At 37.4% G+C, this 16,525-nt stretch overlaps 1 protein-coding gene across 5 annotated transcripts in view; it reads right to left on the bottom strand.

Moving 5' to 3' along the window:
• PRDM5 (PR/SET domain 5) overlaps window positions 1-16,525 on the bottom strand; it is a 93,142-nt gene that overhangs the window by 44,825 nt on the left and 31,792 nt on the right. For 3 of the 5 annotated variants that reach the window (XM_068941677.1, XM_068941679.1, XM_009674850.2), the window contains 4 exons: window positions 15,462-15,541; window positions 8,604-8,688; window positions 7,133-7,290; window positions 693-786 (listed from right to left, as the gene is read on the bottom strand). In XM_068941677.1, coding sequence (XP_068797778.1) covers window positions 693-786; window positions 7,133-7,290; window positions 8,604-8,688; window positions 15,462-15,541 — 417 coding nt within the window. Of the gene's footprint in view, window positions 1-692; window positions 787-2,258; window positions 2,351-7,132; window positions 7,291-8,603; window positions 8,689-15,461; window positions 15,542-16,525 lie in introns of all 5 variants that reach the window. The other 2 variants (XM_068941678.1, XM_068941675.1) reach the window with 1 other exon arrangement.

Genomic DNA, 16,525 nt, shown 5'->3' with positions numbered 1-16,525 from the left:
GGGATTTTAGATCATGAATAAGTTCTAACATTCATATGGCTGACATTCACATCGTCGCATGGAAGTTGAGGGCTCTTTTACTACTAAAGACAGAGTTCCACAGAAAATAAACCTTACTACCATCCAAAAGCAAGGAAAGAGTACATCTCCAAAAACTCTAAAGGAGAAAGACCCTTGAAACAGTGAATTAAGAAACAATATAGAATGTCAAGAGCAAGTTACTCATGAGGGAAAAAGGGCACAGGATTCCTCTCGGCTGCTACTTCTACACTACCTTCAAGAAGCATTATCTTATAGCCAAGACTGGCCTAGGAGACATATTATCAGTTCAAAGTTGTAAAACAGATGATTACCTGCAAAAGCTGAGCAAGCCACCTAGTTCACTTTGCTTCCATTTCTCCTTCCTTAAAATGGTGATAATACTATCAAGTAGTGCAGAAAGAAATCCTCTAACAACAGACCTCAAACCATCACTAAGTTTTCTACAGTAAATTTGGATTTGCAGTTAAAGGTATTTAAAAACAAGGTTTGAATTTGGCTCTGAACTTTCTAATTCACAGGGTTTAGAGATGAATTTTAATGTTAATGTAACATTGCAAATTGCGTATTGGAGCAAGGTGCCATATGTCTGTCTTTCCCAGTCAAATATGAGAACCCAGAAAGTTCTTTTTCCTCTCTGAGTTAGCACTTACTGTTATGGATTAGTAGATGTCTTTGCAGAGAGAAGGGGGTTCGGAACAGAGCCTTGCATTCTTCACACTGGAATGGTCTCTCTTCGGAATGGGTCTGTAGATGAAAAACAACATGCCAGAGGAGAGGATCAAGGAAATCAATTAACTGTGGTCGTTACTGTAATTACAGCTAATTTTCCAAACTGGATTCAGGAGGGACTATCACAGCAATATGAAATATCAGGAGAGAAAGAATTAAAACAATCATCATTCTGCCATTATCTTGAACACTGAAACTCAGCATAGCAGCATACTCAACAGATGTATTACACAAGTCTTCAGAAGTGTTATATGGGGGGGTGCATGTAAAAAGAAACAAAAATATAGAATAACCAGGAGGAAAACTGCATGCTCAGTTTCATTGCTTCATCAGTACTAATACCTGCCTTAAGCACTTAGTAATACTAATAAATGCCTTAAAATTAAACGCACGTATACAAAATCCCATAATTTTTCTCAGCTGAGTTTAAAGGTAAAATTGACCTGATTCTCTCAAGGTAGCAGTTTAAAATTTGGCAAATAAAATTTCTCAAATCATGAGACTAGTCTTACACATCCACATCTCAGATTCATGTATTAAAAGAAAAAGAAGAAAAAAAAAACCAGAAGCATCAGAATTGAGATTTTTGTTTGCTGCTGTAAAAATTCATCATAGCTGACAAACTCATTAAAGCCATAAATAAGACAAAAAGCTAAGCTTGGATGAATCTTGCAAACAAGCTGCACAGTTGCTGGAGCAGATTTCCGGAGCTTGGGAAAGATCCAACTTGTACTTCCATAAATTTCAAAGCACTTTCCCTGTTTCATAGTGTTATTAAGTATTATCCTACTATAGAGAGTAAATTAATCTATACAATTTGTAATCTAACCAATTCCTACTCTTTTTCAAAGAAAAGCAAGTTTTTAAAGCATGAGTGTTTGGATACTGTATTATCTCACAAGGACCTTAAGTAAAAGCTGCAGCACTGAGGGGAGAAGGGGGGAGACAGTAAGTGTTTTACAGTATATAAGGATTATGTTAATAATAAAACTATGCAAATTAGTTAATTTTGTAGCCTAAGGGTAGTTATTAGGATTGGATACAAGTGTATAATCTATTTCTGTTTATGGTAGAAAAGATCATAATACCATAAGACAGCTCTCTCTTAAACTGGGCAGAAAAAAGGAGCTGTGGGTAGTCAGCACAGTTACTCAGATGTAGACTCAGGATCTTGAACCCAGGTTGATTTTAATCCAAATGTTCTCTCAAAACAGTACCAAAAGATTAGCGTACTTGCAATGGGATATGGAGGCTTTGGATTCAAAGGCAGTTCCTTGGCCCCAGCCAGAGTCACTTAGAGCAAAAAGGCAACTGGACGACTGTTAAGTGAGCAGAGTATGTTACATGTTACATAAAATGTGCCAACTATTTCAATCCACCTCCTAGAGGTTCACATTGCAGTTTGCATTAGCTGACACCCTGCTTGGTAGTCTCAGCAGTCAGGCCAAGGATTGACAGGACATGAAGAGACTGAACTACCTTCTCACCTCAATAGGTGGTTCCTCCAGAACAGGGTTGAGACATATTGACGAGACACTGTGGGGAAGCTCGCAGTGCTGCTGTCTGTGCTGTACCTGTTCTGTGGATAAATAGAAGGGTTCAGTCTCTAGGGCTGTCAATCTGGCACCTTTCACGAGCGCAAAATTCATGTTGTCTATTTCAAAAATGCCCTGTTTTAGAACACTCACCACTCGAGGGACAGCTCTGAAGAGCACAGTGATTCATACAGAATTCCTTCTTAGCATCGCCTTGTCAGTTCTTCTAATCTTTTGACCAAAATACAAGTATTCATCTGCATTTCATAAGCTCATTAAAGAGACCAACGCCTAACTAGTCGTATCCATTTTCAAGGGCAGACAGGAATCCCAAGTCCTCTCCCACTTTTCTGAACGGTCCTGAACCAAGTTAGTCTACTTTTAAAAGCCACGTAAATCCTAAGGAGGAGCAACAGCCCCCAAACAAGCATATTAGTTCTAATACTGTGCTCTTTTGAACCACTTATAGGTTCCAGATCAGAGAGGGCTTCCATTCAGTCAGAGCAGGGGCGGAAAGTTTCAGCTGTCAAGGCATGTCCCATCTGCAATGCACTTTGAGATGCATGAATCAGCACCACCATCGCACCTTTTCAAAATCCTATATTCAGTTACATAAGCTCCGCGTCAGCTATGAACAGCACATTTATTGTATGCAAATCCAAATTGCAAAGGTGGGCTAGTGTATTTGCTGTGCTTAAATTAGATCTTAACATTCAGCTACCAAGGTTGCTAGAAGCTGCTAAAAGAGATGCCATGTTATACAGAACATCCATGCTACCTGCTGTATAACAGGGTGTGTCCATATCTGAGAGCAGGTACACAGTGCACACACAAACTAGGTTTTGAGTTTTAAGCTACCTATTTAATACATATACAGCAGTATAAACAAAACAATGGACTACTCTACACTTGTATGATGATATGTCCAATTTTATTCTCCGATAAAAACCCCCACCAGCAACATGCCAAATGCAGTGGGCTGCTCTTAATTTGAACATGATAGAATAGATTGCAGCCACTCTTCTGTGAGGCACCCTCTGGAGTTGGCCTCCACTCATATAAGACGAAGCAGCCAGTACAAAAGTTTGCAGCATTTAAACTGAAAAGGAAGGTGATCAGTCTGAGCTGCACTCACTGTTTTAACCCAATTCAGGGAGGGATATAAGCAGTGTGTAATGCCAACAGTGCCGTTAACGTCATCAGTTCTCCAGCTAAATAGAAGCTTCAGACATTTTTCTACACTATTCGAAGTTTTTCCTGTAAGTCAGTGATGGGCTTAGTCTTGTACTATATTAAATGTTTAGACACAATATTGAAATCTTTTATAAGTAAAATAGTACGAGAAAGAGTCCATCTACAATGAGAAAATATCATTACTTTTTTTTTTTTTTTTTTCTGTTACTGCTTCACCAGACGTTTCCACCAGACTGGGACATGCAAAATGAAGCACAAACCAAAAATGGATGTTTTTACTGCTGTCTCCCCTAGAGCAGGTCCATATTGTTGCATGCACTGTTTCACTGTTAAAACGCCAGTAAGGCCATAAACAACAGTAAAAACAAAAAATCCTTCTGGATATATGCATTTCCCACTACTTACACATTTGCTAGACAGAAAACCACAACTTATCAGTTCTTTTAGCTTACAGAAACATAACAACATATATCTTTAAATTCTTTTAATTCTTTTCTATGTTTATATCCTTCTTAAAGAACTACTTTCTTTCTAATTTTCATGAATCACATCAGGCAACCACTGATTACATCCACAGTATTTGGAAAGGTACAGAAATTCTAGACACTGGAGTAGGCTCATTTGGAAGCAGTGCAGGTATATGCAGTGCATATGGCATCAAAAACTCCATACAAAATGAAGTGTCTTGCCACAAAGAACCTGCACCTCCAACTCTTCAGGGTTTGCTGATGGCTAATTTTAGAAGGATTCAGTGCACTTTTTGAACAGCAGCATCATTAAAGCATCTGAAGGTGCATCTAACAACAGGCTTTCCTACCATAGCACTTCTGGAAGTTCAAATCTAACCTAAGGCTACTCGTTCCCAGTAGAGAAGCTGAGGGAATGCAACTGCTACAATTCACTGTGCTCCCCACGACCAAATAACCCTAGATTAACTGTAAAATCTTTAAAACCCTGTGTCTGCTGACCTACTTCTGCTCACCATCATATTTTATTCTCTGAATGTGTCCTATCCACATAACAACAAAGGAGCAGATGGAACAAAATCTCTGTACAGAAGTAATCTGCATTAAATAGCACCTAGAATATACACCTTCAGTCTAACCTAGATAAAAGACTGGTTTTCTCCGTAGCACAATCCAGTACTATGATTACCTCTTAATTTCAGATACTATTCACTTCACTTGTCACAAAAATGGAACCATAGTTTTGATCACTTTAGTCATTTAGCCTGAGCTTTTTCAAGATACCTAAGCTAGTTCCACGTTGCATAACAGTTTTCAGTGCTGACATCTCCAAGCACGTGCCAGAGCAAGTTCATACATGCACCTACACAAAGCAGCAGAAGCAGTACATTAGAGTGGTACCACAGCAGAACTAGCGCTCTCAGCTCTGTAACTATAATGGCTTAGTGAGCGCTAAGTTAGGGTTCCTGACACAATGCACGACTGAACAGAGCAGACGTAGACTCACAGCAAAACCCCTTGCCTATCTCCCGGTGAAAGCCAATGAAATGTGATGAGCTAATCTACTTCTGCCCCTTTGAAATGACCCAACAACATCTGAGAGAGGTTTAAAACTTGTGTTGTGGGAGCCTACTTTCATTTTTACTCTGATACTTCCAAAACAAAATCAGATTAAATATCCTCCCTAAAAGAATCACAGAAACAACAGCAACAGGTTTCCCTCTAAAACACAAAAGAAAATTCAAAAGGCATAAAACTTATACCCTGTGTCTTACTATACATAAATTTGTGTTCTTTCCCCCTAGTAACAGTATAGCCCTCCCAAAGTCATGGCACTTAAAACCATTTTGGCATCCCAAACTACAATATCCTTAGCTTACACCTTACAAATTGGTCTTGTGCATACAAATCTGTATTCCATTCCGATATCTACTACTTCTCCATGTTTTACCTTCATTAAAGGTACACTGCTGGACTGAAGATGGGAGAGCCAACAGTGCCCAACTTTGACACCTAGTTACGCTAGTTAGTATCTTTGAAATCTCTCTGCAATCAATGGAGAGATAGATGTTCTGAATTGCTTTTTGGAAACGCCTATCTCAGCCCCTTTGTCTCAGGAACATCTCCTCATTCAGCCAGTGAAATTAGAGACCTACATGTGGATGGGTGAATGTTCCCTGCTGTTTTGGTAAACCTTACTTAAACACAGGAATAAGATTCTGTCATAACAGGACAGGGTTGATTTACAGCCAGCATTACCTGCAAACAGATTCAGAAAAAAAAGTATTCAAAAATGCCTTAACTGATTCTTATGATAAAAACTAGATACCTGCTAAATCAGTTTAAATTTTAATATTTCTCCCACCATGTGGAGTCTCTAATCCTTGCCAGATACTGCAAGGGTTTTTTCATGCAGTCCTTGCTTACGCTAGTGGTACTGCTGCTTTGAACACAGAATTGGGTCCAAGCGTATTCGTTATTCATACCCAATCCTGAAGATGATTCTCAGCCAAAACTCCCTATCAATCATCAAGTGCAAATTAACATAAGGAAACATGTTACATTTATTCGCTTAAGATACAGAAGCATCTTTCCCGACAGTATTTTAGATATTTTCAATTAGCCTATACCCAATTCGCAAGATTTTGCCTCATGTTTTTAATAGTCTAATGCACAGGATACAATCACAGCATATATGGGAGCTAGTCTCGTCTTTCAGCAGGCTTCTGCATGTTTTCTGTTTTAGGCAGTCATCAGTCATCACTGCTTCGTCTTACACGAGGCATTACTACTACTCTCCTATGATTTATAGCTGAAAGTGCAAGAGACGGTGCAAAAATCCTGTGCCAAATTCCTAGATGGCATATAACATGAGCTATACTGTCTAAGAACTGTAAGTATGGATATATCAGTTTCATCAAAGGGAGAGGAGGGAAGAGAGGGAGGGAGAGGAGGGAAGAGAGGAAAAAACAAAGAGTTCCAAATATTGCGGAGGAAAACCAGACAGATAATATTTTTTTCAGTGTTGTAACTCTGAAACAGCAGTCATAGACGCAGCCCTGCCATTGAAAATGAAACCCCAGGTTAAAAGTAATGACAGGTATTATTACAGAAATAAGGCCAGGTAGACTTGAGCTCTAAATCAACAGAAGCAGAGCATCCCTTCATGAGCATATTTCTCAAGTAACGTGTCTTCTGATGTTGTTGTACTGTGTTAACGCTACCCAGTGCAAATCCAGCATGGTCTGAAAGCAGCCCCTGTTAGTTAGCAATGACTACAACAGGACTATACTTAGTTTCATTCAAAGGTTTGTTTGTTTGTTTGTTTTTACAAAACAAAAAAATTTGAAAACATTTTAGATCTGTAAAAATTTAACTTGATAACCTAATATTAAAAAAAAAAATAAAAATCAAAATTGGGATTTATGTGATGCTTTTAGCAAAGAAACTGTGGTTTGCTTTTGCCTATTTTGCTTTTTTTGATGATAGAATTCATTTAGTATCTTGATATTTTAATTATAACAAAGAACACTAGAAAATACATTTTCTAAAACTTTAATCCCATGTTTATAAGCATGCCAGAGCTTAATGATCAACCATTTAAAAGAAAAATAGCTGCAATCTGAGGCTGGCAGACCTGTAAACAACAACAGCAGAGTGTTTTACCTTCTTGTGATTCTTGTAAACATTTCTGTGGGCAAATCCCTTTCCACAAAGCTTGCATTTATAAGGTTTATCTTCACTGTGTATTATTTTGTGTGCAGTCACTTGGTCAAGTCGTTTGAAGGACTTATTGCAAACCTCGCAGGTGTAGGGGCGTTTTTCTGCAGAAAATGAGTGGGGGGACATTTAATCTCCTGTTTATACAGGGGGAGAAGATGAAAGGCAGAGACAGTCATCTCCTCAGAGAGATTTCTGCAATTAAGTCAACCCAATTAAGATTAAACCAATTAGAAAGACATCTAATGCCCTTTATGTTAGACAGTTAAGTCACTTCACAAAAGATGAGCCATGGTGTATCTCAAGAAATTGGCACATTCTTTGCAATAATCATTGCTAAATCTAAATTCTGATTAATTAGCTTAAATCAAAAGAGAATGACTTCAAAGAAGAAAACCCTGTTTCCAGATTACAAATGTGAAGGAGGGCATGACAGTTTAAATGTTTTAAAACTTAATTAACAATATACATATTAGCTTCCAAAACCAAAAGCTGCTATGCAAAAAGCCTTTATGCTTCAACTGGTGACTGCAACTTAACTACATTAATGCTCATCCAAAAGTGTCAAAAGCAAGCTAAGAGCCTCTGCGATAAAGCTTATGTTACGAGAACCGAGTTTTCAGTGTGGACTGATAACAAGAAAGTAGCGCAATTACAAGCCTGTGCAGCTGTAAAAACCTGCATTTTTAAAATGTAAACATATTTGACAGAACAATGCTTGCATTTCCATTGTGTTGGCTGGTGTTTCTAATCACTGGTGAAAGACATAGAAATGCTAGATTCCAGTGATCAGAAATCCTGGCCAAGTCAATTCGTGTCCTACTGCCAAACCTGCAGACAGAGGTCACTCCTGCTCACGGTGACCTGTTCTAGCAGAGGAGAGGCACAATGAAACATTTGTGTGTGTGGCCTACGGAATAATGTGGAATATGAGCTGCTTTTCTCTGACTGGAAACTCTGCTTATGAGTCCATTAAAAAAAGAAAAAAAAATCTGAATGTTTCACCTTTCATCACAGATCTCTGGCTGACACCTTATCCCAGCTCCCATCCTCTCCTCTTCGACATAAAATTTCACGCACTAGTCCTTCTCCTTCTCCATTAACCAAGCAGCAACCTTTTTCCCCATCCCCATAAGAGTGACATATTCTGCACCAGCTAGTATGAAAGAATAGCCTGACAAAGTAGCAATGGGAAGACTACAGCATTACATTTGGATTTTCTAAAGGCTTAAAAACGATAGCGTAGATGGTTTCTCCTTGGCACCTGAGATCGGCTTGAACAGCCCAGGACAATGCAGAATACATCAAGCCTTCTATAAGAAAATAATTTGAGTAAGAATTCAGTATACATGAAATACATATATACACACACACACACACACACACACAGCTTGTCTGTGTTATTTCTGTATTTTACCTGAATGAGTTATCATATGGCGTTTTAGCTGGTTAGCTGAAATAAATTTCTTGTCACATTCCTGACATTCAAAGATCTCATGAACCTGCAAAATGAATGTTTAATGACAATTAGATGTGTCCCAAACAAGATCACACTTCTTATATATACAGAAATTCTCTAACAAACTCTTATTTCTTAGCCAGTAGCTATACTAATACTCATGGACATATTGTGATTTCTCCCCTACTACTCCCCTGCTGAACAACGTTGTGTCTCAAAAAAAAAAAAAAAAAAAAAGAGAGAAAAAAATCATAATTCCAAACAAAAATATATGACTAACGCACTATTCAGAAACAAAACTTACACAAATTCATAATATCACATTCATTTAAAATATCATTAAGATGGGAGCATAAAACAAATACCTTTTGGGAACAGTTTGTTCTGGTAAATAAGATGACATAAGTAAAAATAACAACATAATAACTACCTCATAACAACTGTAATAAAAATAGACACTATTAAATTCTATTAGGATTTACCTCTACTCATAAAATACAATCCAATTAACTATAGTTGTGAATAAAAAAAAAAAAAAAAGCTCCATCAAATCACTCAGGAACACTCATGTGGAATTTAACAGGTCTTGATTTCATTCGGTTCAGTACATTTCCACTTCCAGACAAAACACGTACACATAAAGCTTGCCTGTGAATGCGATAAGCTAGATATACAGCAACGTAGCTAGCAGCTATGTGCCCTTTATCCTGGCAAAGTCTACTGTGAATTAGGAATATGGCAAAAATCACATTCCTAGCAAAAGTCAAAGTCAGCATAACTACAATAGCAAAAGGAATTATTTCACTGTTATCATTATTTAACCTGGAGAAGAGAGACAATTCATGTGGCAAGAGAACTTTGTAGGACGTCAAACTCCTTCCAGAGTAAGGCAAGACATCATCGCATGTCAGTTACTGTTTCTTTTAGCTCAAAGGTTTTTGGAGGCAAGACATTGGAGGGGCAGCATTGTCTCTCAAACTGCAAACACACTAAGAGCGAGCAAGATTTTCAATATCACATTACGAAGTCATCAAGGATGAAATGTCTCCAATAGTTAGAAGGGGAGTTAAGCACTGCAACTTCTGATGTCCAGTTGAAAAAGAAAAAGTCCTATGTTATTTATTGTTGTCAAAAAATCTGAACTTACACACAGTGCTCAAACACATATCCTGACTACCGTTCATCTTCCTCTCCATATTACATTTGCTTTCTGCAGCCTCAACTCAACCTTGCCACAGCACCACTGGATATACATTTCAGCCTTTTGGAACTGCAGCCTTAGAGCACAAAAATATCAAGCAGAGATGATGTTTCCTAAAGTGTTTGTGGAGAGTGCTAAAGACTTTATATACAAGAATTTAGCAGCTAAAAAAAATTAAAGTACACTAATGTAACATGTATTTGCGGATACCACAATAAAAACGTTCAACTAAAGACTTCCACCTAAACAGCAACAACAACAAAAAAAAAAATCAAAGAGATTTTCCATGAGTACTTTGTCTCACAACTTTTGCTTCACCATGTTTTTGTGCTGCTACTCCCAAACCAATTTTAAAGCAAATTACATGTTTTAATAGACTAAACAGAGGCTATGTCATTTCCTAAAGCCTCTGCACACTTGTACACTTTTGACAGCCATGCTTAGCCAAATGCTTAACCAAAATCAGGTGGTTAGCTCAAATTAAGATCACTTATTCTAGATATCGTGTTTACCCAGCTTCATTGCAAATTACTTTTTCTTCTATATGCATAAACAATCTACTTCTCTAACCTTTCCCCATGACTTTGATTTTGACTTAAATTTTTGACTGAAATTTACATAATTCTGCAACCAACTACTATGAGAATTCCCCCTACCCTAATTATTTGAAATAACTTTTCAGGTATTCGTAAGCCTAATATTTAATGTACCACAACATAGATTGTACTTTAATTCTATATAACTATCTGACTTCAATTTATGCATATTGTTTATGAAACAGCCTCACTGGATTTACTTGTGTTCAGATACAGACTTGTGTGCATATGCATCAGATAGGAACAGCTATCAAACATATATTCCATAGCTGGCACTCTAATCACTAATAAAAATATAGCAAATATTACGAATAAACATATTTGAAGGAATTTTCATTTTAAGGAAGCTTATCAAGTAAAACGCTTTATGCATGTAGTATGTAAATTCATTCAGTCTGGAGTATCACAGAGAAGTGCTTGTATAGTAATTTATCTGTATTACAAAATTATTCCCATTAGGGGGCTGTAGCAGCTATCAACATAAACCTCAGTTACATGAAAATTAGAACACGCTTATAATTGTCTCATAGGGCTTTGAAGAGCTACAACTTCAGATAATGATTTGCTAAATAATAAGCCCCTGAAAAAGATCAATGTATGCTCAGATAAATATACTTCTTCACTTAAAGGACTGACAATCTTACAATCTTTGTGACATCTATTAAAAAGCAAAAGATCATTAAAAAAAATTTGGGGGGGCGAAACAGACCTAAAACTTTTAAGATACAAGACACCCATGATCAGCTTTTCCAATAAACTGTTTGAACTTCACTATTCCACTCCAAGAAACTGATCAGACCGTGTGTGTGTGTGTGTTGGAAGGCAGGGCTTCAGGAGAGCAGGGATACTGGAATACTGTATCCAACCAAAATTAATCAATGATTTTGACAGTTTAAAAATTATATTTGAAATTTGCTTTCCCCTACACTTCTATGGCTGTCATAGTGACTGTGATAAATGAATACCACACAGCAATAAAAAAAGTTGTCTAGTATTGAACAAAAAGAGGCAGAAAAAATACCCAGGAACACATGGAACCAGCAGGTGAACATCGGCGACGTTTAAGACTGACTCACCTCACCACAATTTTACAGGAAGTCCCTGTCTACAACAAATGGAGAACAGTAAGAAGGAATCAACAAACTTTCACAAACAAAATTGCTCAGCCTCTTAGACAAAATAAGAAGCAGGATCCTTCCTGGTTCTGACATTTCTTCTCTAGCGGACTGTGCTACAGCATGCCTCTTAAGGGACTATCTTACAGAATCATCTAAGAAATCCTCTCGCTCACAGATCCACAAGTGCAGTAACGCAACCAAGCCTTACCAGCAAAGCCCAGTCCTGCATTTTATACAGGCATTTGTTTTACAACATTTTCCAAAGTCGAAAACTTCACTACCTTATTGCTCAAACCTGTCCTTGAACTTCTGTCTTAACAGGAGGATTAGCTATGCTACCATCCAAAAGACCAGCCTACAATAAAAGTTAGAATATTTCTCACCCTGTAGCTACACAGACATACACCTGGCCTACCTACACATGCTAAAACCGTAGCACTATCAATTCTGACCGCACCATCATTCTGGCAAATAAACTAGCAATGTTGGGATTTGGGTTTGTTTGGGGCTTCCTTCCCTTTCCACATACGGAACCATACAGCCTTCGTGGAGATCCCTGGCAGACTGTGCTATTCACGTGTATATACTGACTTTAAGTTTTAGCTCCAGTGAACAATTCAGGTTCAAAATATGAGAGACCTATGCTCCAAGGTACGAAAAGAACCCTTTAGCAACCATTAGTCTCAAGTAAGACAACACTGTCCTCACTTGCCCACTGTTATCGCTGTTGAATGATTAAGTTACACGTTCTAAACTTCAGAAGCTAGTATCAGAAAAGAGTTCAGGTGGTGTTTTATTTGCTCTGGTAGGAGACAGCACAAACCTACAAAAAGGAAATTTTACAATAAACCTTTTCAGTTTATTACCCAGTCTTCCGTAAGCTCCTGCGCAGCATTTTCTGAATTGTCTCTTCCGGGGTTTTCTATTATTTATACTACCATAATTACTTAACTGCCCAAATCATGGATTAGTATAACTATCGAATAAAAGAATGTCGCTTTACAGTTAGAGGGTAAGACAAAAGAGAACATATGGATATAGACAGAAAGATACTGCTCGCCATCACAAGCAATGATGCCAGTGGATTAGCTTCATAGCTGTTAAAATTTTACAGTCATCATGCAGAAAGAGGGTTGTACCAGCATAAATGGTTTTGGAAACCAACTAGAAAGCAAAAATGCAGATGACACTATGCTGAGTAGGGAATCAGCAAGGAAGACAGGAACAGAATCCAAAATGATTTCTACACTCTGAATGAAGCTCAAAAACTCTCAACTTTTAGGAAAGAGAAATAAAATGCACAAATATCACATGAGGAACAACGGCCTACCTACCTCCACTACAGAAAATAATAATGGATTTCAAACAAAATTTGAATAACCTGCTGCTGTTAAAAAAAGCCACTGTTGTCCTGAGATATATTAACAGATATATCTTCTGTAAAACACAGGACAACCATCCCACTCAGCATTACTAAGGGCTCAACTAAGCAACGCTGCTCTGGCTTGGGCAACAGACTTAAAGAAGCATATGGATGAACTGGAGAGAATCGACAGGAGGAAAATGCTTACAAAAAAGAAACAGTTTGGAAAAAATAGATGCATGAAGGAAGGTTGAGGTAATTGTGTTTGCACAGTCGAGAAAAGATAAAGGGCATTCGCAACAGATTTGCAATATGCTAATGTGTTATGAAGACGACTGATTTTTTTTTGTTCGACATTCTCCTTGATAGGACAAAGAGCAATTGACTCAATTTGCAGTAAAGAAGACTTGACTTAAGTAGGATGTCAGGAAAAAAAAACCCAAACAGTGGACTAAAAAGCACATTCAAAAAAAACGTACTGGTATTAAACTTGGAAGTCAGAATTCAAAATGATACCTATGGAGGTGGTAGAATTTTCTTCAGTGGAACTTTTTACAAGACGAGACAGCATATATCTAGGATGATTTGGGAATATACTTACTCCCTTCTGTGAAACAGTATGGGCTAAAAAATCTCCTGAGGTCTCTCCAGCCCTACATTTATTTGAATTTATTGTGACAAAGAAAAAACCAGCAAGTGGTGCCAGCAAAGACTGGTGTGGTAAAAGCAACAGGTTAGAAAAGGGTAAGACTAATAGACAGAAGATTATGGCAGCACAGTTAAATAGTGAATGGCTAAAAAAGGGCTTTCTTAAAGAAATTTAAAGCAGAAGCAACCTACAAGACCTGAGAAGCTAAAAACCTGTTTAAATCAAAGATGATATGAGAGCTCCCAGTCTGAATAACAAACTCACAGAGAAAGAAGGTAAACGGGATGGCAACAGGGGGGACCAAGAGATGCGTTCACTATCTGAAGGAACTGCCAGTTTTCCCTCTTTCTATCTTTGTACTGCTCAGGCTTATTTTCTGCTATCTCATATATCTTACCTCTCTATTTCCTAGTTTTATTTCTTTATACTGACATTTTTTGCTTCTCTTTCCTTCATGTTTCATCTATTCCTTTCATGTTCTTTCCTCTCCCAGTCCAAATATTTTTGGCGATAGTGGTGATTGCTTCCTGCCTTCTCCCCCAACCAAAGCATAACAGTTCAAATACCCAGAAAGCATGAGTCCTACATGTAGCTCCCTTCACTATCTGATGTAGATTTGTGAATCTGGAACACCTATTTTCTGGATATTTTAAAGGAGGAGCCAAGTAAGATGATGAAATAAAGTTTTATGCATAAAATCTTCAAGGTGGCTCTTAAGATGCGTAAGTCCTCAATCTACCTACCAATTGATGCTACTGGCAAAGCTTGTTAATTTAACCAAGTGTTTGCACAGAATGGCAACTCCTGACACAAAATAAACATTTTCATAAAGTGGGCACGCTTAAAAACCATGGTATTTTGCATTTTCAGGGGTCACTGTAAGGTGCACTAATGTTTAAGAACTGTGATAAATTGTGGTAAGGCATCCTATGATTTGGTCTGAAGATTAACAAAGCATAGGCCTGTTAGCCAAGAAATGCAGGGCATATTAATACAAGCAAGGAGAAAAAAATGAAAAAGGAGGGGCCCCATCATTCCCTTTGCAACAACATATTTTAATTGATATCATCTATATCCTCACTGGATTCAGGTTATAACCAGGGCATTATTAAAGACTTGCCAGTTAATCTGATAAACAGTACAACGTAGGCTTTTGTAAAAACAGATCTCCCGGGTTCTAGTGATTTATCAAATTAATCTTGTAGGGATTTCCTTTGGCTATAATGGATTCAGAATCTCATACTCACAGTCCATCTGTATTTCTACATGAACCCCCTTATTTCCAATAGACGCTTTTCAAACTATTATCTCTTTCTGTTCTAGTTATAAAAGATTACGTACAAAAGAAGAAAGGCAGACAATATCACAACGTTTGGGGGGTGGGGGGGAGCCAATTTCTATACTACTACATAACTAAATTGCAAATAACACCCTTACTGTTATGTCACAAAGTATTAAGAAAGATTGACAGTATTTTGTACATAAATTGAAGGCTCGTGAATTGTACATTGCATTTGTACATGCATTGAAGGCTATTTTTTACTGTCTGTATTGTCATAGTAGTATATAACATACTTTTACATTTAGCATACTATTTAATGATGCAGGTAAAGAACAGCAGGCAACTTTGGCTTAACATGGGAATGCACAAATGATACAAAAACATTTTTATATTTGGTAAAAGATGCCCTAAAACCATAGAAAGATTTTTAGTTTAAACAATTGTGATTACAAAAATAAATTCACACAGTAAAAGACACTGGTTTTCTAACCGTGAAAAGGATTACTCAAAGTCTAGCATTACATCAACTTTCGAGTGACCTAAGCACCACACTCTTATGTCTTAGCACAGTCAAATCCTGCTGTGAGTTAGCCTTCATCTTACTGACCTTTCGATGCTCTTGGAGATTTGTTGCTGACGAACATTTCTTATTGCACACTGAACACATCAGCTTCTTCCTAGAATTTCCTGAAACAGAAACAACATCCACCACCATCTTAAAAAGGAAGTGCTGAGAAAGAATCTAAATATTTCCAACAAGTCTGTGATTTTTCACAGGTCATTTGGATGACACAAGATTTTTACATTTGTACCCCATCTTCAAAGTATTGGGTATCAGGAGTTCTCTGTGGTGTCCAACAGATCAGTTACTGATGGAATGTAAATCAAGAAAAGTAGAGCAATAAAGAAAGTAAACCTTAAAATAGATATTATCACTTTAGAAATCAAGTATGAAGAGCATAACTCACTTTAACACTAAAAACAATTCATTGGTACTGAGTAGTTTATTTCGTCCAGAAGCCAATACATCTGTATCTTCAAAAACATCAGGCTAGAAGTTTAACAGAATCATTGACAGGAATTAGCGCAGCAATGACAAAAAAGATCCCATACTGAAGTAAAAACCACTGTTTCTCCTTTTTCTTTATTCAGAAAGCATTAAGCATTCAATCGTATAAAATAACATAGCATTAATGCTCTTTTAATCGAATAAGATAGGGAATTTGTATTAGCACCAAATCAAGAATTCAAATCTAGTCTATAATGTAAATTACAAAGCAAGTTGAAGGTCAGCCACCAGATGTATTTTCCTTCCTCTTCACAGTTGCTTAAAAAGTGACAGAGCATTTAATTGGGTTTGTCTGTTATTTACCACGGTTTCAAATTCATTTTAGTACCCCACAAAGCTATTTTATTAGAGGCAAAGACATGACTAACCTAATTCTTTGTTTATAACCACATCTCCATGCAAGGTATTTCCTCGCTTATATAAAAGACGCTCATATTACACTAAAAAGGGTCATAGAGCCAAAAAGGAGGCAAGCATTGCTTAGTCAAAGCAAAGAGGAAGTATGAATCATAAAACTCATGAGATGGCTTCCAGCTCAGTATTTCAGGCTCTGAGCACCCCATAGCATTCCTGCTCTTGCTGTCCTAAAGAAGTAATCTTTA

Source organism: Struthio camelus, chromosome 4, assembly GCF_040807025.1.
Source record: "Struthio camelus isolate bStrCam1 chromosome 4, bStrCam1.hap1, whole genome shotgun sequence".
Taxonomy (NCBI): Eukaryota; Metazoa; Chordata; class Aves; order Struthioniformes; family Struthionidae; genus Struthio; species Struthio camelus.
Note: the sequence above shows the minus strand (reverse complement) of the source record. Positions and strands in the feature narration are given on the sequence as shown.